Here is a 27,500-nt window from a genome sequence, read left to right as displayed (position 1 = left end):
TGAAATGCTTCATGAGCTTGGATGGACCAACTTAGATTTGAGAAGTACAATGTGTCCATTAATTCTTCTATATGAGATGAGTTGAGGGAAAATTGATATGGACACTAATGTTTACCTGTGCTCTCATAACAAACTTATAACACGTTTGAGCCACAATTTTAGATACATTCAAATGAAAGCCACTCAGAACATTTACTTTTATTCTTTTTTCGCAGAACTATAAGAAGTTGAAATAGCTTACCTGAGGACATTGTCAACTCCGACACCTTTCAACATTTTAAATCTGAGCCTTTAAATAATTTACTTAATAACAATAATTAGATCTATTTCTTCACTTTACTTTCATATAGACAGTGTAATAGTCGTAGACATTATTTTTAGCTGTAAATAGTTGGTGCAATATCTATATGATTTTACCAACTGAACATAAATGTAAATGTAGAAGCAAAAAAAATCCATTAATTTATGACCAAGTGTTCAAGAACAAATCAGAGTAAACAGAAACCTAGGTAAAGTTAAACTTGAAAAATTCACCAAAATATACATAATGTTCACTGAACAGAAAAGCCAAGTATCTATTCAAAAACCTTTTCATGTCTGGTCTCAGTAAGTGGCTGAGCAAATGGTTCAGACAGAACATATTCTAGTTCAAAGATAATACCAAACAATGGATGATGTACAAGCTCCTTCAGTTCTTGTTGACTCTGAAGGACCAAGGAGAAGATTTTTCATACAACAGAGAAATAACTGTAGTCACTGTGGGAAAAACTCAAAACATGTAAATCTATTATCAACACTAAAGGAAAAAGGAAGGGTCTTTTTAAATTCTATAAATAGTCATAATCTGAAAAAGCCAGTTGTATATCACAGGAAAAAAGTAAAACATAACTATTTTTACTGTCATGATCTTTCAGCTGCTATACACATTCTTGCATTGCCCAGTTATAAATAAAGAATGTGGTATTGCATGTTTTGTCACGAAAACACCCTATGGCTAATTGGCTAACAATAAACAGGCTTATATGAGAACGATTCTTCGCAGTAAAGCACTATTTGAGCAATAGTGAAAATCAGACCTGAAAAAAATTTCAGGCCTGTACGGGATTCGAACCACTGACCTCTGCGATACTAGTGCAGCGCTCTACCAATTGAGCTAACAAGCCAACTGGGAGCAGGCCATCAAATTAATTCGATATAAACCCGTGGATGATAAATCAAACAACAACAAACATATGAAACATATGTGTGAACTGCGGTTATGAGACGTATATGAGAACGATTCTTCGCAGTAAAGCACTATTTGAGCAATAGTGAAAATCAGACCTGAAAAAAATTTCAGGCCTGTACGGGATTCGAACCACTGACCTCTGCGATACTAGTGCAGCGCTCTACCAATTGAGCTAACAAGCCAACTGGGAGCAGGCCATCAAATTAATTCGATATAAACCTGTGGATGATAAATCAAACAACAACAAACATATGAAACATATGTGTGAACTGCGGTTATGAGACGTATATGAGAACGATTCTTCGCAGTAAAGCACTATTTGAGCAATAGTGAAAATAAGACCTGAAATTGAAGGATAGGCCTGCTCCCAGTTGGCTTGTTAGCTCAATTGGTAGAGCGCTGCACTAGTATCGCAGAGGTCAGTGGTTCGAATCCCGTACAGGCCGGAAATTTTTTTCAGGTCTGATTTTCACTATTGCTCAAATAGTGCTTTACTGCGAAGAATCGTTCTCATATACGTCTCATAACCGCAGTTCACACATATGTTTCATATGTTTGTTGTTGTTTAATAAACAGGCTCTTTCTCACTAACTATTTTATGAATAATGTTCTGATATTGTATGGGAAAGTTGCTTACTGATCACCTCAAGAAATTGAAGGATAGACCAAACTCTTCATAAGGACTGGCTGGAGGGTCAATGTTATAAGCAGTACCCATATTTGCTGTGGTCAGTGATAACATTAATAAAGGATGGCATGTCACAGTGTGCTTAGGGATCTCCATTTGGTGGCCTGGGTCTGTCCCAGTAAGGGCTAAAAGCATACATTTAAAGACATGATGCAATGGCACTCTTAACTTATTTATCTACTTTGAGTATGTTTTAAAATTTTGGTCTCTTATAGTGCATTTCTTGCATCCTAGAACTAGAATAAATCATAAGTTTGATGCTTGTGTTCTCTTGTGCACTGCAAAAAAATTAAAATAAGATCTCAATCAGTAAAGTGAGGGAAATTAGTGAAATAAATGGCAAGTTCAGCTGCCTGCCAGCTTTTGTTGAAAACTCTGGTGTCCAGACTAAATACGCTGCAAAATAGTGTTTTATTTAAAGCTGATACCTTATTAAAAAATGACTGAAACTTGGTGTAGTTTTGGCCAACCTGGGGTTCTTCAATATATCTACTATTCCAGACCCTAACAAGGAAATCCAAACATGCATTAGCAGAGTAACAATGCACATATGACTGTGACAAAGATTATTACTATAGGAAATTGAATTTTATATACAACTTGATACTATATCAAGAAAAATTGAAAAAAGACTGTTATTTACCCTCTGGTTGTGACTCCAGAATTCCAGGCACAAAGTCAGCACCACTCATGATAGCATTTTCAGGAATCAGGTGAAAAACTTTTTTCATAGGTCGATGGATTTGAAGAACAAAATTCAAGGTGCATGCCTCTATCAGAAGCAGACTGGATGCTTCTTTAGAAATAAAGAAAAACAACACAGTCAGGTATTGTGTTGGGGGGGTCACAGATTTAGTGCTAAATCTATTACCCAAAGAATATCTTACAGTGTGATTTTGATATAATAAATTAAAGTAACAATAATATGAGGTAATATGAAAATGGAATAATATAGCAAATAATATAGGACATTGACAAGTAATTTACACAGTTAGGGGTATGACCACATCTTATCAAATTTCAAAGCTATGAGAGGTTATTTCATACATGTACATACATAATTGGAATTCTGCATAAGTTTACCTGAGGTAAGTATAGACCTGAGTTTCAAGCAATAACCCACACACCCAAAAAACCACTGCCCATTTTTTGATTTACATGCATATATCAGTTCTGTCAATTCTTATATTTGAACCTTTTTTGATGGGCAGAGAGCATGATCCAACTGGCCAGCTCTGATGAATGGAGAGAAATGAAAGTTTGGACAATGCACATCCAGCTACTTACCTTCAATTGTTTCAGAGATACACAACAGACCAGCGGGTGACCCATGGTACAAAGGAATGCTATTGTAAGAGAAAAGTTATGCAGTGGGCAGAAATTAGAAATGAGAACTTAAGAATGGCTGCCTGTTAGGATCGAGAATCGTCCGTCAGCGACCATTTTGGTGAATTGCTCATATTTTGCCCAACGATACCATTTGGTAAACTGTTTTCAAAAATCAAGTTTAAAAGTTCCGACGAGTGTTAATTTTTCAGAAATTTGCGAAAATTTGAAAACGCGGTTTAAGTGCGGTTTTCCGCCTGGCAAATTGTCCAAAATTCACTGCAAAATCCAAGCTCCGTTGAAGGCTTAAAATGAATTCAGTTAACACCAAACTTTACATGTGTTAAGAAAAAGTCTTCCTATTCATTTGTGTTATGTTAATTTTTTCCGTACACAGCTATGTTGTGATTTTTTTTTTTGTCCCTAAAGCAACACCCTCAAAAAGTGCTGTACACGGGGCGAAAAATAGGTAAAATTTAATGCGATAAAAGTATACCAGGTACATAATTTTTTAACTTTTTAACTAGGTATTCGGAATAAAATGTCCTTATTCAATACCTGAGTAAAATTTGGTGCTTTGAATCGGAACGCCTCCTTTTGGAAATACCACGAATATTTGTGTCCTGAGCGAGCAGAAGATATGTGTTGTGTAAACAAACGTTAATCTAATTATTCCCTGCCAGGTGGAAAAAGGTTTTGAAATCAACTCTAATTTTGGAAATTTTGGCTGGTATGCCCCAAGATATTAGGCGAAAGGGAAATCATACATTCAGAGTTGCGTGAGAGCAAAGAGAAAATAAAATCAGTGTCGAAAATGTACATATGGTTGTTACATCGATCACCATTATACAAATTACGACCTCAGCTGTAGGAAAACTATGATATCTCTTGCTCAGTTTGTTGAATGACTCTTAAACAATTCAATGGTTGTTTTTCATATATATAGAGATAATATGTATATATTGATCAATAATTCCTGAGAATGCAGGGGGAGAACAGCATTCTGTACAAGCATTTCAGTGTACCAATGCGAATTATTTCTATTTATCATAACCGACGTCCGATCCCAGCAAACACGCACCACATGAGACCCTAAATGGGCTGTCATAATATACCAAAGATTGGAAAAAACAAAAACTTCACTCAAGGTCTGATAACCACACGATAACGCTTTTACACTTCAATCTCAGATTTACTACAAAGGGCAACGGATAGTGCGTCAGTATACCCAGTATACTGTGGGAAAGGAAGATTCTCGTGTTTCTCTGAAAGAAGGCTGGGCTCTCAGAGTAATAAAGAAGGCTTACAGATTCAACGAAAAAGAAAAGTCGTACCTTCTGTCTAAATTTCGAATAGGGCAGACGACAGGCCACAAGCTTGACGCTGAGGTAGTTGCTCGAGAAACGCGGCGTGCCCGGGGCACCGATGGTGCACGAGTTTTCCAGTCATCGGAATTCCTCACAACTACCCAGATCACCTCTTTCTTCTCAAGACAGCGTGCGTTAGTACGCCAATGAGATGCTGATGATGCTGATATCCGAGCAGCTCAGGAGGAGAGTAATTTTAGCGAGGCAAAGGAGACTGTCACGTCAATACAACTTGACCATCCCCTGATCAACGATCAGTACGATCTTTGTGGAATGGCGCTAAAGCACCCCCAAAACGTTTCCAATTACGTTACGTTGCGTGACATTAATAATTACCAGGAGAACAAGACCTGTTCTCTTGTATTAAATTACTTTGAAGGTGATAAGGCGCCTTTCTTTATATTTATACTTACAGAAAATGAGCTCTCATTGTAAAAGATAAAAAGTATTTAGATTATCAGTGTGGGATCAAGTCTTGAGTAGCTTTCGAATGTATCTTTTGCATTACTTGAATGTGAGAAGATGGTAATGTAATGTGTACTTCACTTGCAGATTTTTCAGCCCAAAAATGTTTTGGAGAACCTTGTCAAACATCTTGCAAAATTTTTGACCTGTCTCTTTACATTTTACAAGCTATAAGTCACTACAACGGAGACCGAATTTAATTTGGATATTTAACAACTCAATATGGTTAAATTACCTAGTTATTTGTTTACACACTTATCATTTTGCTCGCTCAGGTCACGAACACTTCTGACATTTTCGAAAGGAGGCAATGCGATTCAGAGCATCAAAAATTGCACAGTGAATGGAAATAGCAATGTTTGACGAATATATTGTTAAAAATCCAAAGTGTCAGGTAACAGCTACATTTTTTTCGCGCGAAATATCACCCGTTTTTCAACGCCATGTAAGGATGTTCTTTCAAGGGTGTAAGTCATCCCAAAATCGATTTGCACGAAAAAATTTACTCACCAGAATTGAATAAGAATAGCTTTCCTTACAACGTGTGAAGTTTGCTGTTGATTGATTTCATTTTAAGCCTTGAGCGGAGCTTGGTTTTCGCAGTTAATTTTTGACTGTGCGACATTTGGAGCTTGAACTCAGGTAACCTGAAACCGCGTTTACAGATTTTCCTAAATTTATGAAAAGTTAAGAATCGCTGGAACTTAAAAACATGATATTTGAAAAGGGTTTACTGAAAGGTTTCTCTGGGCGAAATATGAGCAATTCACCAAAATGGTTAAATGAGTCATTCAACAAAATGAGCAAGAGATATCATAGTTTTCCTACAGCTGAGGTAGTAATTTGCATAATGGTGATCGATGTAACAACCGTATGTACATTTCCGTCACTGATTTTATGTTCTCTTTGCTCTCACGCAACTCTGAATGTATGATTTCCCTTTTACCTAATATCTTGCGGCATAACAGCTAAAAAGTTCCAAAATTAAAGTTGATTTCAAAACCTTTTTCTACCTGGCAGGGAATAATTAGATCAGCGTTTGTTTGCACAACATATATCTTTGCTCGCTCAGGAAACAAACATTTGTGGTATTTTCAAAAGGAAGCTTTCCGATTCAAAGCCTCAAATTTTACTCAGGTATTGAATAATGACATTTTATTACGAACATCTAGTTAAAAAGTTAAAAAGTTATGTACCAGGTATACTTTTGTCGCGTTAAATTTTACCTATTATTCGCCCCGTTTACAGCACTTTTTGAGGGTGTTGCTTAAGGGACAAAAAAAAAATCACAATATAGCTGTGTACGGAAAAAATTAACATAACACAAATGAATGGGAAGACTTTTTCTTAAAACGTGTGAAGTTTGGTGTTAACTGAATTCATTTTAAGCCTTCAACGAAGCTTGGGTTTTGCAGTGAATTTTGGACAATTTTCCAGGCGGAAAACCGCACTTAAACCGCGTTTTCAAATTTTCGCAAATTTCTGAAAAATTAACACTCGTCAGAACTTTTAAACTTGATTTTTGAAAACAGTTTACCAAAGGGTATCGTTGGGCAAAATATGAGCAATTCACCAAAATGGTCGCTGACGGACGATTCTCGATCCTTACAGGCAGCCATTCTTAATTGCAAATGTTCTTATCCCATTTTACAGACCAACATTGAGAGTGGCAAGTAAACATTTTTGGACAATGACAATGGGGGTGGGAAATTTGAACGAACCAATCTTCGAAATGTGTAACTGCCGGGGGAAGATGTTGAAGCTTCGAGTTGATCGGCCCTATTGGCGGATTCATGTTGACGTCATTGTTTACATTTTTGCTCATTTGCATACGGCTTTGCGTAATAAAAGGAAGCATGTTAGATACAAATTGACTTCAGGCAGCTAAAGAGCTAGAAAACCTTAGCACATGGTGAAATTTGTAGCTCTTTGAGTGTAATATTCAAGGAGAAATAGTCCATCAAAAACTGCAAAATTTCTGGGTGGCAAAAGCGCTAATGAACTCATACATTCTATGTAAAATTTTGAGTTTTTAAACCCGTTTTGCACAAAAAGTATTCAGTGCATCAGGCTCGTATTCATTGGCCGAGTTAATCGTACTTTGGCCTCTCGATATTCAGAACTGATTTCTTTTTAGCTCCATCAGAAACTGAATTGCTTATGCTGTTGAGGCAAATATTGTAAACAAGGATTCCCCTAGAGACAGATAACTACATATCTGTCACCATAAAACGAATGCATTCTCAATGAATTTTCAAGATGGACTTTTATTTGATCTTAAAAACTCGTAAATACGTGTATGTGCATTCGTGGCGACAGATATGTAGTCATCTATCTACATTTTATTCGAAATTTGTGGCGTAACCTGGTCCGGTAGTAAGAAGCTCTTAACGAAGAACAACACGGTGCTGGAAAAAACTAACGAAACGACTATGTTGAAATCAACTTGTAATAAAATTACATCAACAAAAACAACGCGCATACCGTGAAAATATATAGTTACTGGCGTCACGCAATTCTTACATAACCACACGAAAAAACGCAAACCTAAGAGAGTAGAAACCAAAAATACAATAGTACTACAGTATAATGAAAAACATCAAAAACATCCTTTTGCAAGTGCAAATGCAAATTCTAGTCGTTGCAGGCCCATTATCCCAATAGTCCTGACATATTTAGTAATCAGCTAGACCAGTTGTTCGAAGAGCAGATAACGATATCCAACGGATAAATAACTATCCAGCGGATAAAAGTTAAGCAAACGTACTGCCCTATCCACCAGATAGGGATTTTTCCACGGGATAGCTTATCCACCCTCCAAAAAAAAACCGGGGTGGGTGAGATTGAAGCAATCATATGAACACAAAAGCTAGGGGCTCCCTTTCTTCAACTAGCATATATTGAATCGCAGCCCAATCTTATTTCTTCCCACTACATTTTGTGTACAATTTTCGTTGAGCATAATTTGATGCATTTGAAAAGCGAAGAGACACCAGGCAGGTTCCTAACACTTTTCAAACATTTCTCCATGCGACTCAACAGGTGCAACTTTGTTAATCAGCATTTTCAGGCCGATCGTTTGGGCATTATTACCTTTCCGAGTTTAGGTTATTCGACAGAAAGAACACATGGGAAGCTGTTTCAATTAAGTTTACTTTATTAATAAATATTTTCGAGTTCAAATAATTCAAAGTAAAATACGTATCTTATCAGTTCTAAAATTGACGCGTCTCCTATCTTCACCTGGGGGCATTTCATAATAAAATAGACGTTTCTTGTGGAGCCTGTGAGAAAGCAGTTGATAAAGTAAGAAAACCACGATGTGTTCCGTCTCAAAAGCTTTCTTAGCAGCCAGTCTAAAAAACAAAAACCAGCACAGTTTAAAAGTTATTTGAGGTCAACAAAAGCATCTTACTGCTTTGTCTGTTGAAAGTAGGCGGCGAAAACGCTAGCCACTGGTATTTCTGGAGAACACAGAGCCGGTGGACGATATCAAGATGAATGAAAACCAAAACCCATAGAATTACGTCACCCTAAAGCCCAACTTTTTCATAACAAAAACGCCACGGAAAGAAACTAGTATGAACACTGAGTGAATTGAAACAAACCATACCTCGAACATGCGGAGTGTTACGTATAAACGGCGTTGATGCTAAAAGTTTCTTCATTTTTGTCTTCCGAGTCATTGATGAAGATGAGAATTTCAGATTTTCCCGGGAACTGTTGAGGAGTGAAGCGAAGCCCAATACTGTGTGATTCTCCGGTACCAACCTGGCAGATTCAAGCACAGAAGGTATGGCAAGATTGGTAACACAACGGAAATGATTCAGTAAGAAAATAATAAAATAATTACACGACACTCCCACCCCCTTGCTCCTTGTCAATTTTGTGAGATGGCGGACAACTTCCTTCTTTCTCGCTAATAAGTAAACAGCAAACTAGCATTTGACAGCGTGTAACCAGTGATTTCCCCTACTTCAAGGTGGTAAGGAACACTATGCACCAACACTCGTCGTACGTTTACCTCAATGATGCTCTCTTTGAACTGTAGCATGTCTGGCCTGTTAGTCTTCAAATGGAACGTCTTCTTGGTAGGATAAGGATTGGTGAATGATACACGCTGACAAGAAAAACAAAATACCTTTCAGTCTAGGAGCCGGTTATGCTGTCTCCACGTGCCGCCCCTCCCTACCCCGACTTTCCTTAAACATCGACTTTACACGATTTTCCAGGAAAAACTACAAGCTTATAAGCAAATTATACAGTCATATTCACTCTGACGAAGAATTAACGCTCGAAACGTCAGCTTTCGAAACTCTTCAACGGTGGCCAATTTACAATAACTCAGTTGGTAAAATAAACTCGACTATCTTGTAATACCTTCTACCCACGCAGCACCGCAGTTTCTCTAGAGACGCACCTTCTTTATTCATGTTGAGGATAAGACTACATAAAATAATCACTGTGACTAACGATTTCTCACATAGAAACAGTCTACCGTAAAATAACCCGGGAAACATTTTGCAGTCGTTATTTACTGGCTGGTTTGGCGGGAATTGACGAATTACCCACGCGCCGTCCGCTTCAAGCAACTGCCGCTCAAAGGCCAACCGTAAGATGTCTACGTACGCCTTCCGAACGACCACGTTGAAAAAGAAAATCGACGATCAACCAAGAAAACAATGTAAAAAGTGTACCTTGTTCGAACCCTTTCCACCGCCAACTTGTATCTGGAGTTCAAACGATTTAGAAATGACAGGCATTTGACAAGAGGCACACACGAGCCAAGTTCTCACAAGTTGATGAAATTCCACATCTGATAAGTGTAGTTAAGGAAAACGATTTTTCTTTCAAAACGCATGCCTGTTATCTCAAGCTTGTTCGACTAACAAGCCATAACTTCTGCCCCTATTTCAGTGACACCAGTAAAAACAGCCAGTAACTTCAAGCCCATGTTGACTGCCATTTGCGCACGAAAAATTGTCGCTTTTCAGCGTTTCACACACAACACTAGATTTACAGTCTTCTCCACATTCTTACACGTCCCTTACTACTTGAATTTCTTATATTTAGAGTGGGGAGGCTAAAATCTTAGCGATCTACGACGCCATTACAGTTATCAGATTACTCAATGGAAATAAGTTAGCCTACTGGTGATAAGTTGTTATTGTTGTTGCTGTAGCAAAGGATACCAACCACGTTGACATACATATAGCGCATGCTCCCGGATGCATAGGGTCGTAACGTCAGATGGACTTCATGAACAGCGTTAGCCATTAACATGATTGGATCGGTGGGCTTGACCTGCGGGAAAACAAGTTTGTCAGCAAATACGTACACACTAGCGGGGCGACCCTGAGAAACGCGAGGTTTGGTGCTTGCACGACTTCCGTAAAGAGGATGTACCTTGTATTTCATCGCAAAGAAAATCTAATCAGCAAGAAGTGTTACGAATGCCTCTAGCATGGTACAGCCGAGAGAGGTTCTAATTATTTTAATGGAGGAATTTTCGATAGGATGTTCCCTGTTAACTGCGGCACGAATTAGTCGACTAACCTGTAATTCCTCGGGGTGAGATGAGAAACACTGCACAAGACGACTGGACTGAGTTCCTCGTAAAATCACAGACAGGCGACTGCTCTGACCTTGGACAGCGGTCATGTCGATTCTAAAACAGTTTGCACGGAAAACAGCAGTTTTAAAAGATACTCGGTCAGTTTTTCAATAAAACTTGTTCAAGTCAGTTCCGCGTTTTTTTAAGTCCTCATTACAAAAGCGGAGACCGAAAAACCAGTCGCAGAGACGATAAGACTTATAAACCAAATCAAAACGTGAATTTCCAATACGTTTTTTTTTTTAAGCTAAGGTAGTTTTACATTTGACTCTTTTCTTTTCCCTGTTTGTGAGAGACCTTTAATGCAAACTTTTCGGAGTACCAATAAAGTATTTCCTACCTTTGTAATGAATGGACATATAGCTGCCATGTCTGACAAGGCTCCGCGAGGAAAGGATCTCTAAGTAAAAATAAACGCATTGAAGGTAAAAAGAGCATCAAAGCGCAATTGAATATCGAAAGATATAAGATGCGTGTTGTTTTAGCCCGAAGTACGATTTGAGATTCGCTAAAACACTAATGCCGCTTTTGTAACCAATCAGAGACAACACTATTAATCATTTAATGCATCTATTATATAGTTAATCTGGTTAGGCAGGGGACGTTAAAGAACCCACTCACGAGATTACTGGGATGTGGTCTGGCCTGTTTACTGGGAATTGGGGGGAGGGGGGATCTTCAAATAAGTTTCCTTCGATTGTTTGTAAACTGCTGATGCAGTCCAGCCAAAGTCCCCCAAAAAGTGTTGTGATCAGTGCGCATTTGATTATATCCACATGCTAATTTGTGCAATATAAATATTAAATTATTATTATTATTATTATTAACACTTCAACCAATAGTGACTTGCCCCACCCCTCTGAGTTATCATTGGCTCCTTATAACATGTATCTCTGTTCCAGTTGGTCGTTGTAATTAGTTTGGCTTTGGTTTACGAACTTCATTCGACAGGCGCTCTACTTTGTTACCACTGATAGAGAACGTTGAATACAATCGTCCAATATCCGTAAGAACTTACATGAATAGGAGAACGAAAAGCCGCTTAACAGATGGAGAGGGTCCACATGCGATCTTGAAGAAAACGTCCTGAGGTTCACCTGACGGCTTGAGAGTTTAAAAATTAACATTCATACATTACTTTCAAATCAGAATGTTGTTACAAAACGCCCACGGGTGAAGATATATTCTTGGGGACCGTTATGAACTACGAGATCTTCAAATACGTGCGAAAAACAAGCCTTCAGTAAGTAATCTTGGGAAAATTCACGGCAGCAATAACACTCTTCTGAGTTTATCGTCTCGCATGCTGTAGGTCTTATTACTTAGTCCCCATCATTAACAGTCGAGCAGTACCTTGTATAACTGATTTTATGCGGCAGCCATTACGATATATTCGAGAAAAGAGTCTATTTTATCTATTGAAAGGAAAAGGTAAAACTTAGTGTGATTTCACCCGTGATAAGTAAGATCGTACCATCTTTCTAGCTTCACAAACAGTATTCACATCGCTGCAGCGTACGTGAACTTGAGGTTGCGTGTTGTCGTCCATTACCGGTGCGCCTGGGAAAAACAAGTTAACATCGTTCAATGGTCTTCAATCAAGGTGGCATTTTAAATTCTTGAGACGCAACTTGTGCATCCAACGGGATAACTGAAAAGCCTACAGATTTTGGTAAGTGGGGTGGGGAGAGTTTCATCGTGTGTTGTTTTACCTGGTAGTGATCGCCAGGGGGGTAACCTGATGGTCTTTTTTAAGAAAGACTGTTCTGCGTGGTAGAACCTGAATGTTCTGTCTATCACATGGGGTCGAGGTTCAACCTGAAGGGTCAGAATAGCTATTGGACGCTCCTCCTTGTTCCTGAATGACACCTTAAGAAGAGAAGCAAAGAAGATTTACAATTCAGTGCTAATGCTAAGGACAAAGTGAAGGCTAAACGTATGTTTTCTCCCTTAAAGTATCGGTTGCATGTTCCTCCGCTTAAAGCAAAATCATTTGTTTCCCGCCCTTAGTAAACGTCGTCGAGTTCAGCGCGGATTTCATCACCATTATGTGCTTTCCGCAGTAAGCATATTATGCATTTCCCAACGTTATCCAGACGTTTTTTCACAGCATGTATTCGCTCCGACGAAGGGCTAACGCTTGGAACGTCAGCTTCAGATCTTTTTACAGTGGCCAATTCACATTATCAATTCAGTTGGTAACACCAAATTATATAGGACATTTCATTACTTGACGAGGGAATTCCGCATTGAATTGCACGCGAAAACCGATATCGCACGATATCAAGTGTAATTTAATGCGGAATTCTCGAGTGAAGTAATGGATTTTCCTTGAATCGCATAACTGAATAAAAATGAGAAAAGAAAGGAAACAGCATTACTTAAAATTGTTTTGTTTACGTAGATGCGAAACAATATCACTTAGCCTCGTTTTCAACTCGCAATTTCACGCTAAATACCTCGCTTCGTTAACCAATCAGAATGCGAGATTTTATTCAATGGTACGATTCTACCTTAATAACTGGCTCCTTAAGCAATGTCGCTTTATATGCGACATGAAAGAAGTGAACTTCAACATTATAATTTATTAATGAAGACCAGTGCTAACGAAGTAACGAAAAACCGACAGATATGACAGAATCCAGAGAAGATTAACCTTGATAGCAAATGAAGAAATTGGAGTTTTTGTTACCTTAATCTGGCGTGGTTTTAGGCTATTTTCCTCTGATATGCTGGTCTTTAGATAGGTCTGAGCCTGCTGTTTTAGCGGGTGTGATGGACCCTGTGAAGAAAAAAAGATCTCATTTGAATTCTCTAGTGAGGCATAAAATCTCTTGGGCCATCTTTCCTCCAACGTATTTCGTGCGGTTTACAATTCCCCTGCAGCAAAAATTGATGTTTCCAAATTCCAATTTACCCTGACAAAACAACTTTGTGGACATTGTACACGCGAATATCTATCACTTTTGTTATGTATCTTGTCACGTTTCGTATTAACCAATAAGAGTTCGAGATTTCTATTACGTGATATATGGTGACAGCGAAGCCTGAATCAACCACCAAGAATACAAATCGAGATTGAATAATCAAATAATTTTATTTTGTTTACAATTTGACAATTTGATCTTGCCCCTGTTGTCACCGATGTGTTTAACACCTTGCTGCAACAACATAAAGTACCATCCTCTTGGAAGATGGCAGACATCAAGCCTATACCTAAGGAGTCTCCATTGACTTGCTGCACCCAGCTTCGGCCAATTTCTTTAATTGCTATTATCATGAGACTTTTTGAACGATTGGTCTATAGGTTTGAACTTTCCAGTATTTGCAATGATTATATTGATTTAGATCAGTTTGCCTATCGTGGTGGCCATAACTCTACTATGGCATTAATTAAATGTCAACACACATGGTTAAAGTGGCTTGATGGCAACGCCGATTTTGTCAGAATTTTTTCCTTTGACTTAAGTAAGGCCTTCGACTCTGTATCACACAATTCCCTCTGTAGTAAATTAAAGCAAGTTAACATTAATCCATATATTATTAATTGGCTTACTAGTTTTTTAAATCATAGAAAGCAGAGAGTTGTTGTCGATGGTCATAGTACTGAATATGTTTCTATAAATAGGGGTGTTCCTCAAGGTACAGTCCTGGGGCCGGTCTTATTTTCTATTTTTATTAACGATATCAAAGCTGTTAATACTAATAAGAATCTTCTAGTTAAATTTGCTGATAATATAGCTATTAGTTTACCAATCGAGGCAAATGTAGGCTTAGATGAATCCGAAACGGAAATCCTATCCTTTATTGAATGGTCCGAGAAGAACTGCACGAAAGTCAACTTGACGAAAACATGGGAACTTCTTTTACGAGGAAAGACTTCCAAGACGCCTCCTGAACCACTCGAGATCATAGGGAAGAAAGAAAAACTGAAACTATTGGGTGTTACCTTTGAGCAAGTGCCAGTTAATTGGGACACTCATATTGATTATCTACTTAGTAAGGCTAGCAGTAGGTTGTATATTTTGAGAATATGTAAATATTATGGCTACCCTATTGAGAATTTGGACTTAATTTTTCAAAGTTTGATTCTTTCAGTTTTACATATGCTATTGAGGTCTGGGGGTGTGCTTTTTATAGTAAATATTTAAGTAGAATTGATAAGCTCTTTGCCAGGTGTTATAAGCTGGGTTACTGCTTAAAGCAACACAGTATCTTGGATATCCGTTGTAATAGAGATAAGAAATTATGGCAAAGGATCTCTTCCTCCAACACTGCGTTGACCGATCTCTTACCTCCCCAGGGAACACGGCAGTTGAGAACTAGCTCGCATAATTATATTTTGCCTAAGGTTCAGACAAGCCGTTTTAAATCAGTTTTTATTAATAGATGTCTTTTCAATAGTAATTAATACCTTTTCTTTTTCCTTATTCATTCTATTCATGTTAATTGTTGCACGTCTGTTTGCACAATAATCCTTAATAAAGACCTTTATTATTATTATTATTATTATATAAAAAGTGGCCTTAAAGTTATGAAGTATGTGCAATTGGTTACGGACACTTTTTTCCCTATTGCCGTAAAAACACTACTTAAGTAGAGCAGGTAGCCAACCGCAACAGTGGATTTGCTTCATCTTGCCCGCTGACAGAGCTAACGAAGTAATTTACAGCAAGTATGCACAGAGAGCTGTTGAAAAGAAAAAGATACTTAAGACATGTACATACCTGCTCAGGGACACTATGATCTGCCCTAAATGTCTGGAACTTGAACGGGAGATGTACAGTCTCCCTGGGTCTGAGGAACACCTGTGGGTACGGGCTGGTGGAGGCGGTGTCAAACATGTTCTCCTCCAGAGCTGTGAAACAAACGTGAATCAAAATGCTCAAAATTTTAACCCTTTGATCCCTAAGAGAGACCAGCATCTAATTTCTCCTTACAATATCCCCCTTGAATCAAACATTAAGGTCAGGAGATTAAAGGAAATGATCACCAACTAAAGAACCTCTTGATTGTTAAACAAATCAAGTTCTCCTTGTCAGCAGCTTATATATAAAGACAGTTGTTAAGGTGTAAAGTGTGGTTTTCCGCTGGCTGAGGGACGAATGAAGCGGAAAACGTTTTTCTCACACACAGCTGGGAGAATGGGTTCGAGTGTGTGGGGGGTCTCCAGGTCACATGGCGTTTCAAGGTTCAGTTGTTTTGTTGCCTTCCGCCATTGCCTGACCCTCCCCACCCACCCACCCTCCATATGTTTTTAGGGATATAGGATTTCAAGTAGTGCCTCACTTTCAGTTATTCGTGCATGTCAATCTTCTGTATCTAGCCTCAGTTTCGGCTGTTTTGTTAGTGTTGTAACCCTAATGGTTCATCGTGTTGATATAATAAAGGTCGGGCTGTATGGTCGGCTTGGCATGGCTCCCAGTTGTTTGTGAGAAGAGCTAATTTAGTTGCCGTGAGCACGGAGCACAGAAAAACATGAGTGCGCAAAGGAAATCGAACCATTGACCAGTTATAACATGAGACCAATTTAGTGGAAAGAGGAGAAAGTTTGGTGACGAGGTCGATCTGGGAGCCACATACTGCGTATCACAGGGGTGAGCGACAACTTAAAGAGTTATGAGCAGAAAAAGAGGGCGAGCTTAAGTTATGTGCGGAAAAATTACCGAAGTTGAGATCCAGAATCCCCCTTTCTTTATCTCTAAACATACAACTAAAAATAACGAGGTGTGACGGACCAGCTCAAGGTAAATCCCTAAACAAAATTACATGGTCGAATGATAAAAAGCTTCCGCAGTCACCTGAACGCGTCTCTGTTTTCCTCTTAAAGTGTCTCCATTCTCTTGTGTCTGTTATAACTCTGCAAGGAAAGTAAACGGAATATTGAGAAACATTTTCTTTGAATGAGAAATGCAATGAGATCAATGTTAACTCCGCACCGGGCATAGCACTTAATTAAGGCGCTTACTGTCAGTTGGAACTAGTTTACTGTCAGTTAGAACTACCATTTACAAAAAGAATTCCGGGACAATCAGTATATTCCAGATTGCAAGCTCAACTCCAAACGGAGTGCTATGTCTTCTGTAAATGCTCTTGTAACCACCTACATTTTGAGTAGTATTTTGCGATGACGATTTTATTCTATCTTAAGATGTTACATTTATCTTAAGACGATGAGGTCGACGAAGAACACTGCACACGTACACAACAGCCTTCTCGGGGCCGTTCAGTACTAATTGTGAGACGAGACTGGGAAGAGGTTACTTGCACTCTTGCAAAACGTTCTCCCCCTCCTCCTAAACTGGTCACCCGGTCGGTCAATTCCGACTGATGGTAATCAAAGCAACCCAACTCAAGAATATCTCAAGAATATTTGCCTTAAGTGTAACGAGCTTTTAAACAATCGACACATCAGTAAAAACGAGGTGTCACTGATGCAAAAATACGTTACTTGCAATGAAGTATGCGATTGCAAATCTAATGGCTCCGAGGATAGCTTTTTAAGACAAACTTATTTATTTACGTACTTGAGTTCGTTGTCGTCGCAGTGAATGGTAACTGTCTGGTCAGTGGAGTAAGGATTTCTCAGTACAAACTCGAAAAACTCTGCTCTACCGAATGACGGGTAGATTGTGTGGCTGGTCGTGATGTTACCCGCCAACGAAGCAAGGATCTTCTCATGTCTGAGCTTCTCTCTGTTAAGAAAAAAAAAACAAACATTTTCAATTCACTATGTTCACTGCGAGAACAGAGCAAGTGTCTCCTTCCAGGCCCGCTCATGCTTGATAAAGACTACTCGAAGAATATCATAGGATGAGAAATAATTTGCTATATGCATTATGCAGCTCCGAGGAGTGACCTTAAACGCATTGACACAATATTTGTAGGATAGGATGAGTAGTTATCCTCCTGGGCCCAGTTGTTCGAAGGCCGATTAGCACTAACCCAGGGTTAAATCTTAATCCAGGTTTCTATATTTCTCTGATAAAAAGCCGTTTTGGGATAACTTTCCCAATTTATTTTTGGGCATTTAATCATCAAATTGTAGACAAATGGAATCAAGCTGAATTTTCTTTTAAAGATTTCAGATCTGAAATCAAATTTCACACTAACCCTGGGTTATCTTAACCTAGCTTTGAACATCCCGGACCTGGTTGTTAACAGATACAGGAAAAGATGAAGACAACTTCATTTTCAGATTGCACATCCTTTTTTACGCATCATTTAGGAGCACCCACAGCTGGATTACATTCAGCGCGGGCGCTCCTTAACACGACTGGTCTGAAGAGAAATAAAAGGTCGTTCTCTCCAAAACAAGGTCCATTATTTATCTTTTTAATGCAAAAGTTTATCCTTTCAGTCATCCTCGTTTTGCGGTAAGACCTTGAAGAACAAATCTTGTCGGTAAAAAAGCAATGCAGCAGTCAGAATTCTAACCATGAGAACTGTCAAGATGTAGCTCAAGACCTGAGAATTTGTCCTGTTTGGTACTCCAGTGTAGTTTCTTGTTATCAGGGAATTCAAAATAACTGTCACGTAAAATAGAGACAGAGATAAACAAGGAAAATCAGCACACACTGAAAAGGGGCTTTGTCATGTCCTTCAGCTCATGAACGGAAATGGGACCCTCCTTTCAAGCTATCCCTAGGTAAACTGTCAGGAAAAATTTTAAACAAAGTGTGGGATCCAATAGGATAGAATTACTTTAAAAACAGCTATAGTTTCTGACACGAATACCAATCTTTACTGAGTATAACTGACCTGTAAAGCTGAATGGTTTTGAGGTCTCGTGTTCTTTGTAGTTTCTCTTCTTTTTGAATCTGACAACAAATAGATGTTTCATGAGTGTGATTGTAGATGCGCAACTTGAAAGCAAACGCTGAATGCAGAGAAGCTTAAAGACGGTGGGATAAAACTACAGAAAAACGTCGTTCGTCTTGAAAGGTGCGTAAGACATGAGGAAAATCTGATTTCTCAATGAGGAAAATCTGATATCTCAATGAGGAAAAGCTGATATCTCAATGAGGAAAAGCTGATATCTCAATGAGCCCTGATGCTCCACCACTGAGCTTCAGGAAACTCTGAATTTGAACGTTACGAAATTCACGTGACCCACACCCTGCATACAAATAGGATCTCTAGTGTCGAAAGCGTTAAATGAGTAAACAGGATGAGAAAGATGGATATTTTTAATTTCGGTAGTGGAGTAAAAAAAAAAAATTATATTCGTCTTATGAGGAGCGTGGGATATGGAATACAAACAAGTATAGTAGAATAAAAACGATCATAAAATCATGTGGCAAGAGTCGACTTACGATTAAATTGCCCGTAGAGGTATCAGCACCTTGGGTCTGCCGAACCGCCTGCATTCTTTCAAGTTTTCTGTGTCAAAAGTACGTGGAAGGTTGAATATCAAGTGATTATGAAGTTGCTTGGGAAAATCACTTCCCCGCTAAAATAACCGAGTTCAATCGAAGGAAAATGGGCTGACCAAGTCGGAACTGGTATCAGCTTTTCGTCTGGTTGGTTAATCCTTTCGCTCCCAATTTCTCTATGAAAATTCTCCTTATTGTCTGCCTGAGAATTTGGTGTTGGATCAAATGATAATCCTCTAGTTACTGTGTTCTTCTATTCTCATTTCATGTCTGTTTGTATTGATAATGTTAGGAGAAATTTGCTCTTGGTCGCTCTTGAGAGAGAGAGGGTTTTGAGGAAGCCGGTTTTTCTTTTGAAACAGACAGAACCCGTGTTAAAAAAACCAAATAATTATGGATTACCATTAACAGTCAATACAAAAATTTATTGTAACTATAAAAGAGGTCAAAATTACATCCCCATTGAAAGCCACATGGTTACAATACTTTCAATGTAAGAAGTACGAAACTACTTAACCGTCCACAACTTAAACTCAACTGACCTTTTTCTTATAGCATCAGCTTCTCTGACTGGCTGATCATCTTTGGTTATCTTTTCCTGCCTGCTGAACAACACAGCGGAAAGTTCTGCGTCACATTCTGCCATTTGCTTGGCCTTGATTTTAGTACTTTTGTTTCCTGTAAATGGTATTAGCAAGGAGTCAATCCAAAGCGATAGAATCAACAGCAAGGCAAATCGAGCGAAAGCATTTGGCAACGCCCCAGCAAACCTCCCTCGAGCCCCTCAGAAACGCACTTGTAACCATGCATTGTCCGGGTTTTAAACGCCCCTAAATTGCAATGGCTACTAAAATTTACCCCCTCGCTACTCGAAAACACGCTCACGCGAAGAGTGTCCTCTGTTTAACCGTAATTAGATAGATCACTGTAATATTAAATTAAATAATATTAAATTAAATAATATTAAATTAAATAATATTAAATTAAATAATATTAAATTAAATAATATTAAATTAAATAATATTAAATTAAATAATATTAAATTATAATATTAAATTAGGTCGTGTCCTTAGACTTCAGGCGTCTGAATCTCAAGTTACACATGGCGGAAATTACATGCAGAAATTCATGGCAGAGAAGCTTTTCGTAGAATCTGCAAAGATAACCTTTTGTTACTTATATTTTACACATTTACTAACAACACGCTATGGTAAGTGTTCACAGGAAAAAAAAACAGCTATCTGTGTTCTGGGTATAGTCCCACTCACTACTCACCAGTCGGTGTGTTAGCTGCTCCTGTTTCTGTTACAGTTTCTGATATCACAACAGTGGAGAGTTTCTTGGGAACAGTTCCTGACACAATATATAAGACCACTATGAAAATCCTATTTCAATGTGGTATCATGAAAATCGTACGGCCAGAATGCAGAAGCGGGTACGAAACAAAGCTAACGAGAACTCGAGGACAACTTCTCTTAAAAACATACATTTGCACTCTTCTAGAACTTGATTGGTTACACGTGTCCATGAGTTGCCTAACATAGCGACAGTCAAATTATTCTTCCGTAAAAGTATCCTATCAGATTAAAGACGAACATGATTAGATAAGGGAAGGACGTACAATACCGTTCTGGTAAACCGTCATGCGGAACTTAAGCAGCGTTACCGGAGAGGAGATATGTCAATGTGCACCTGTAATTTCACTATGAATATCTTATACTTAGGCTCCTTTCCTGGGCGTAGAACCTTCCATATTCTTAACCCCTGGTATGTCGCACTATTCATTCTGCTACTCCCTTAAGGGTCGAGATAATACGAAATCTTTGGAGATTTTCCATCGCTTACCCAGCTTTCCTTTCGGTCCTTCACTGGTATGGCCAATGTTTGCGACTCGCACATGCAGTTTGGCTTCTACTGCAGACTTGATACCAAATGGGCGAGCTGTACCAGTTCGAGTCTGAGGAAGACAATTGAACCATTTTCAGATACCTATTCCCGCTAGGGTCCTATGAGCGTTCACCAACTTGAACGCGAGCGAAAAGGGGTGAACTTGACGAGAATGGGTTGGGACGAGGGCGTGCTGAAACTATCTCGCACTAGTCTCTTCTCGTCTTTTACCCTCGTATCAAGAGAAGATCAGACTGTCTCGAGCAATCTACCTTTATATCGAAAACTCACAAGATGAAGCGGTTGGAAAAGTGACTGGACGTTATTAGTGGGATTTAAAACAATTATCCTTACCATGTCGCCACTTTGCATGGCTGCTTCTTCCGAAAATTCGGTGGAAACCACATCCAATTCATGCGCCACCACTACAGCTTCACGACCTTGACGTAGTAAATTCTAAGATGAAACATAATGAAAATGTCACCAACTGCAGTACGTCACCGGCGCAAACGCTAATGGTCCACTAGTTTACACTGGTAATTTTCCGTACTTGGATTACAATGGTCCGACTGCTCGCTCCGTTGGTAGTTATTCTTAAGAAGAAGAGTAAATAGAAAATTCTTTTTTTTTTTTCGATCCCGCTTTATCTCTCTCTGTCTTCCTCCTTACGAAAAGTTCTCAATAAAACAGGATAAAGGAGATTTCAAGATGATTGAGGTGTTAACTACAACCCTTGTCAAAACTCTTGGGACACTAAAAGACCAAACGGTTTAAAATGAAAACATGTAGAGCCATGTGATCAACAGTTACCCTCCCCTCCCTTTTCCTCTTTAAGAGTTGATAAGAGCCCTGGAAAAATTAAGAAAAGCTGCCGTTGTTTTCAACGTTGCTAGGGGAAGGAAGATGGACTTAACGCTATTATCAGAATAATTTTAACAATTGGCAAAACACGTATTTATATGATCGTTTTGGAAGACTAGGGAAGGCGTCCCAGCAACTTTTGACCAGGATTGTCATTGAAAATGAGATTATGAGCCAAACCAAAGTCCATCAATCTTACCTTAAGCTTGAAACCAGTCGAACCAATGAGGAGAAGTGAGTCACCATCCCACACATCAATATGCAATGATTGGCTCAGCAAGTACTCACTGAACACACGGCCTTCTCCTGGCTGCATATAGGAAGGGTCCAACATATAACGCAACTGAAAGCAGAATTGGTATTAGAACGCTTCTCTACTGACTGTTATAAAATTAAAAACCAAAGTAATCAGAGCGGGAAGTAACCCGGTAAAAAGGTATATCTAACCGGCAGTCAGTGAATCAGTCTCTCCCATAAGAGTACAAACGGGGAAGAAAAAACAATGCGGGAAACTGGAAGAATTACTACTGGTGGAGAAAGGGTTTCTGACCTAGATTGGGCTATGTTCCCGTCTATGGGAAGAAGAAAATCAGTATATATTCGTTGCAGAAACCGAGACAAGCTGCGGTATCCTTGAGGGTCAGCCTCGTTCATGAATGTGGATACACATAGTGTGCATTACAATATAATAGAGACAATATGTGGCGGCTTGTGTATGTGGGTTAAATTTTGCTTGACTACTTGCGTAAAGTCAAGCCTTCCAAACGTTACTGCTATACTTTATTTCGCGCACGTAACGCCAGATAAACGCATGCTAGTCATCTCTTACCGTTAGGCCTGGAGATTCGTCGGAGGGAAAGCCGTCTTTGTTGAATTTTTGAAGCACACAAGGAATCCCCAGAGACTGACCATCACTGTCTTTAAGGTAGACTCTAAAATACAATTTTAGTTTCAATTTTCTTAGAAAAAAAAAAGTATTCTCGCACACATTAAAAGTAACGCGTTTGTACAAAGCGTAATAAAAAATAAATTATTTTCAACGAATGTTAGTTACAGACCTTTCAGTGGTAACTTGGGGAAATCGGTAAAATTGAAATGAGAAGAAAGCGCTTCTGTTATAGCATCTGTAATAATAAAAATAGATTGTGTTCTGGTCACTCATTGCACTGTGGGCGAATTCATGCATTATGAGCAAGCGTTCACTGAAAAGTACCGAAATTTTTGGGGCTGAAACTTGTCACTGGGTTGTATCGTCTGGGTAACACGGTTACCCAGATCATCACCGAGGAGTAACTGACTTTAAATCTATGAAATAAATATACAGTAATTTCCAGTACAGCATAACAAGGGTTTTTTTTAGTTGTCTGATGAGATTTCAACCGCAGTTATTTCTCCATGTTGGACTCGACTTCGCTTACTTAATCCAGTTTCCCTGATTCACACCCAGAGCAGGACATTTGGCACATTTTTTTATTTGTTTAGTTTTGTTTTCTGGATGGAAAAAGCTCGTGCAACAGGGTCTGCTCGTAGTGTCTACCATACCTTGACAGAGCGAGAAACTGGACGACAATCTCATTGCTCAGAAGTTGATCGACAACTTCAGTATCTAAATGTAGGCGCAATTCCTCTCTGGGATCAATCACTTGTGGAGGGTTACCACGGCGATCAGTAATGGTCGGAAATCCAGCACTAGACAGGCGTGCATAAGCGGCACGGGTCATTGTTGAGGGTGCACTGTAAGATTAGCAAGAAAAAAAATTTACTTTTTATGAATATAACTGCATCAACATTTTGTTTGTGTGTGTATACAGACGTAAAAGCTAATTCCTTTTAATCTGTTTTCCGGCTGGTTCTGATTGGCTACATTGACGGACGATTTTTCACCACTCTAGATTTCCCGATTCGTTACCACAAAAGCGCAGTTTTCATTTTATCTTTTGATAAAAAAAAAAATAGATCCCTTACTACTGACTAAGCGTGTTATTTCAAGATGGATAGATGCAAGAGAACATACAACAGTTTGCATTCTCTTGATGGATGTCAGTCCAGTTTTTTTTTTCAAAAAACTGCAAAATGAAATAGGTCAACGTCCAGCTATACTGACCTCACACTTGGTCACGAAATTATACTAATCATTATAAATTCCCTTCAGTAATCAAGGAGAAAGTAAATTTATGTGATGCACTGTCACGATGAACTTACCTGGCAGGGCTTGTCCCTGGTCCAGTCAGGATTAGAGGAGAGTGTGCAGCGCTATGCGGTAACTCAGACAGGTGGACCACTGGGTCAGGTGCGCTGGGACGCATACCAGACGAAGTGAACTGATTACGGATACAACACAGGAGCGTTACACATAAGGGCGTTAATTATATCATTATATGGCTAGAAGCGCCCGTGGGCAATATGAAGCGAATCGTGGGTTCTAATTGGCTACCTGAGCGGGCAAGGCTCGGGATTGCCCGCTTTGATCCCGTGCTGGGAAATATGTGCATGAGCGAACTTACAAAGTTCGTATCTGTTGGACAATGTTGGCGATGAAGTCGCAAAAAACGGTAGAAGACAATCAAAACAAAGAAAACACATAAACGACCCTCGTGGGTTTCTTGTGCTACAAACACAGTTGGCTTTTTTTCACGGCTCTCGAAATAGGTAAGTCATTCTTGATTCTTATTGAAGCGAAGTCGTTTTGCGAACAGGCTTGTTCGGTAAAATTGGCTTGATTTTAGCCTCGTTCTTTTTTCCACTTCATCTCGGTCCATAAAAATGCAAAAACGAACTCGGCCAATATCCAGACATCTTTACCTCACGCTTGGTCAATTACGCATATGTAAACCAACGACTTCGGCTTCCTACGCGCCTAAAAGCGCAATAAAAAGCTGGCATTTTGCCTTCTCTTTCAGGCATGAAAAAGGTGAAGAAACCCAAGCAGGTCTCGACACTAACAGTAGCCAACTAGCCACAGACTAGTAGAAATTCAGTTTTGGCTAGTGGTTTTCGATTTCCACTTGCCAGTTTGGCTAGTAAACAAAATGAAATTGTTGTAACATCTAAGTTGCCATTAGCCACTTGGCTAGTAAGTTGAAAAGTTAGTGTCGAGCCCTGCCAAGCATCCTGTTGAGTGAAGGTTTTCTCACAACATATTTTCTTCTTGGCTGCTTATCTAATCACCAAAAGAATAGGTGTTTTGACCATAAACGCAACAAAGATCTAATGATCATTCTCAAAACACTATTCAATGACCCATGTTCTATATGCTTGGACGGCCGTCCGAAAAACTGGGTCTAGTATAGGTAAAGCATTTTGCGTAAAAACTATAAAAAAAAGGAAACAACGTTTCAGGTTTTCTTTTTTTTACTTTCTTCTTTTTTTTTTTTAAGTGAGAAGAATAGTTTGACAGTTAATGAATAAAGGCTGATGGTTTCTAAAGAAACTGTTTGGGGTTGCGTCGGTAGGGGTAACGAAATAATTTGGATATATCAACAAAGTTGAAATGGTAAATTGGCCACCGTAATGATTAGAAAAATATATTATTATTATTATTATCATTATTATTATTATTATTATTATTATTATTATAAATGGTAAATTGGCCACCGTAACGATTACAAAAGCTGACGTTTCGAGCGTTAGCCCTTCGTCGGAGCGAAGTTTGACACTTAGTCTGATAGGCTTTCTTTATTCTTAACCAGTTTCGAAACTAACAGTTTTGTTAATTAAAAGTAGTGTTGTGGAACTTTGTTAAACAAAGGTAAGAAAAGACGAGTTTATTAATCCACAATATTTCTGCTAGGAAGGTCACTTGTACCTTTATGCCGCGCCATCGTGTCCTAGACCCAATTTTTTTGGCTCACGTCCAACCATTTTTCTGGTAGGGTCATTGGTGTGAGGGTTTTAAAGTTTAAAGTAGAATTTACCTGAAAGAGGGGATCTCGAGGAGGCACGACAGGGTATTCTTCTGGCATCCTACGAGAAAACGATAAATAAATATTAGCTGTTCTGCAATTTTCAAAAACCAGATTTAGTAATTTTCCTTAAATAAAGGGCATGCCTGGGAACATCTCGCGCATCCTACGACCCTTCAATATCCGCGTCGCTCACCAACCCATCACTACACTACGTCAAAGACAAGGACGAACCGGAAAACAGACAGAGAGCAGTTAATAAGATCAATTGCTCCGACTGCCAAGCCTCCTACACTCGGAGAGACTAGCAGAAACCTCACAACAAGACTGACTGAAAACAAGCTGATGTCAACAATCGCATTGCTGAACACCATCGACTTACGACTCTATGCAATGCCTTAGTAAGTAAGTAAGTAAGTAAGTAAGTAAGTAAGTAAGTAAGTAAGTAAGTAAGTAAAGACTTTATTTAAAGAGGGTAGCACTAAAATAGTATAAAAATACTAACAAACCCGTGGCCCTCTAAAATTATGTACAATACGGATGTTAAAAACTATGGCATAACTATGAGATGATATAACGAATAAAATAAAAGAGATAAGAGATAAAATCAATTAATAGTACAAAAGTATAACTAATCACAGAATAAAATGATTTAAAAGCTGCTGTTCTTCAAAGAATTTTTTCCAAAGAGAGTTCCTAAAAGAATTTAGCGACGCTATTTTCCGCACGGATAGCGGTAAGCTGTTCCAGGCTTAACAGGCAGTCACAGTAAATGTTCTTCCTCCTTCAGTTTTACGTTTGATAACAGGGCGAGCAATATTGAAGTTGGCATACCTAGTCTGCCGTGAATGAGTGTCGCTAGTAAACTTAATTAAACTTTTAAGATAGGTAGGTACATGCCCCTGTACACGCTTGTATATAATACAGCATTTATTTAGTTTAGCCTGTTCGAAAAATGGTATCCAGTTTAGTTTATTGAACAGTTTGACAGAGGAGGCTTGACAATCGGCGTCTAGAATAACTCTGGCAGCCTTCTGCAACTTTAGAACACGGTTAAGGCAATGTTTATCACAGCTCGTCCAAACCACATTTACATAATCAATTTCCGGTCTTATGAAGGTGTTATAAAAAATAAGTCGATGTTTTAGAAGTAGACAATATTCAATTCTCTTTAAAATGCTTATCCGCTGCGAGAGCTTTTTACTCAATTTCTCCACATGAGGGATAAATGTTAGTTCGTGGTCGATTTCTAGTCCCAAGAGCTTTGCACAACGAACATTCTCAAGTTGTTTTCCATTAATAACTATAGCAAGATCATGGATAATTCTGGTAGAAAGTCGAGATTACTTACAGTGTACAGCACTAATCACTTTCAACAACTGACTCTAGAAAGCTGGCTTACTAACTTAGAACAGACTCCTCTCAACAGGTGTCAACTACTACCGGCACCATACAAACGACTTATTCACGGCATTAATATCACAAACGAACTGAATAGAACTTACTCCACTCGAGTCTTACAGCCAATAACATCACGGCTAAACTGACCAATCGGTTCACATCAACCGGACTTAGTCCATTCGACTGATAATTAACTATTCACTTGACTCTGATGATGACTTCATCTCAGGTTGTCGAAACGTCAGTCACCATTACCGACAACAGTCCTTCTTTGGACTACACTCACCCGGAAGATAAGACTACATTATCGGAAGTCTCATTGTAATTTCTGACAGGCGATTTTATGCACGTCAGGAAAAACATCTTGTTTCATACAGTATTGTGTG

General features: G+C 38.8%; 3 protein-coding genes across 7 annotated transcripts in view; 1 reads left to right on the top strand and 2 right to left on the bottom strand.

Annotated features, from left to right (window-relative positions):
- LOC111324187 (uncharacterized) overlaps positions 1–903 on the top strand; it is a 4,059-nt gene extending 3,156 nt beyond the window's left edge. For 2 of the 3 annotated variants that reach the window (XR_015990746.1, XR_015990745.1), the window contains one exon: positions 216–903. The gene's annotated coding sequence lies outside the window, so the exon portion shown is untranslated. The other variant, XM_088730629.1, reaches the window with a different exon arrangement.
- A 109-nt stretch (positions 904–1,012) lies between these two features.
- On the bottom strand, positions 1,013–6,693 carry LOC148725429 (uncharacterized). The gene is made up of 6 exons (XM_088731497.1): positions 6,684–6,693; positions 4,577–4,787; positions 3,204–3,262; positions 2,560–2,712; positions 2,345–2,420; positions 1,013–2,194 (listed from the first exon to the last, which is right to left on the bottom strand). The coding sequence occupies exons 1-6, from the start codon at positions 6,691–6,693 to the stop codon at positions 2,110–2,112; spliced, it is 594 nt and encodes a 197-aa protein (XP_088587623.1). The 3' UTR covers positions 1,013–2,109.
- A 1,520-nt stretch (positions 6,694–8,213) lies between these two features.
- The window catches only part of LOC111324209 (nephrocystin-4), a 35,618-nt gene continuing 16,331 nt past the window's right edge, over positions 8,214–27,500 (bottom strand). Inside the window, exons 14-39 of one of the 3 annotated variants that reach the window (XM_088729547.1) lie at positions 25,726–25,774; positions 24,014–24,132; positions 23,354–23,545; positions 22,870–22,935; positions 22,641–22,743; positions 22,011–22,154; positions 21,305–21,406; positions 20,909–21,020; positions 20,339–20,416; positions 19,606–19,741; positions 19,004–19,070; positions 18,450–18,508; positions 17,216–17,383; positions 16,490–16,548; positions 15,416–15,546; positions 13,381–13,470; positions 12,401–12,557; positions 12,163–12,248; positions 11,707–11,792; positions 11,029–11,088; positions 10,631–10,742; positions 10,267–10,378; positions 9,772–9,890; positions 9,099–9,194; positions 8,688–8,845; positions 8,214–8,430 (exon numbers count right to left, since the gene is read on the bottom strand). In XM_088729547.1, the coding sequence (XP_088585673.1) occupies positions 8,705–8,845; positions 9,099–9,194; positions 9,772–9,890; positions 10,267–10,378; positions 10,631–10,742; positions 11,029–11,088; positions 11,707–11,792; positions 12,163–12,248; positions 12,401–12,557; positions 13,381–13,470; positions 15,416–15,546; positions 16,490–16,548; positions 17,216–17,383; positions 18,450–18,508; positions 19,004–19,070; positions 19,606–19,741; positions 20,339–20,416; positions 20,909–21,020; positions 21,305–21,406; positions 22,011–22,154; positions 22,641–22,743; positions 22,870–22,935; positions 23,354–23,545; positions 24,014–24,132; positions 25,726–25,774 (2,644 nt within the window). In that variant the 3' untranslated portion in view covers positions 8,214–8,430; positions 8,688–8,704. The remainder of the gene's footprint in view (positions 8,431–8,687; positions 8,846–9,098; positions 9,195–9,771; positions 9,891–10,266; positions 10,379–10,630; positions 10,743–11,028; positions 11,089–11,706; positions 11,793–12,162; positions 12,249–12,400; positions 12,558–13,380; positions 13,471–15,415; positions 15,547–16,489; positions 16,549–17,215; positions 17,384–18,449; positions 18,509–19,003; positions 19,071–19,605; positions 19,742–20,338; positions 20,417–20,908; positions 21,021–21,304; positions 21,407–22,010; positions 22,155–22,640; positions 22,744–22,869; positions 22,936–23,353; positions 23,546–24,013; positions 24,133–25,725; positions 25,775–27,500) is intronic. The other 2 variants (XM_088729548.1, XM_088729550.1) reach the window with 2 other exon arrangements.

This window comes from Stylophora pistillata, chromosome 8 (genome assembly GCF_964205215.1).
Source record: "Stylophora pistillata chromosome 8, jaStyPist1.2, whole genome shotgun sequence".
NCBI lineage: Eukaryota > Metazoa > Cnidaria > Anthozoa > Scleractinia > Pocilloporidae > Stylophora > Stylophora pistillata.
This window is presented reverse-complemented; position numbering and strand designations above follow the sequence as displayed.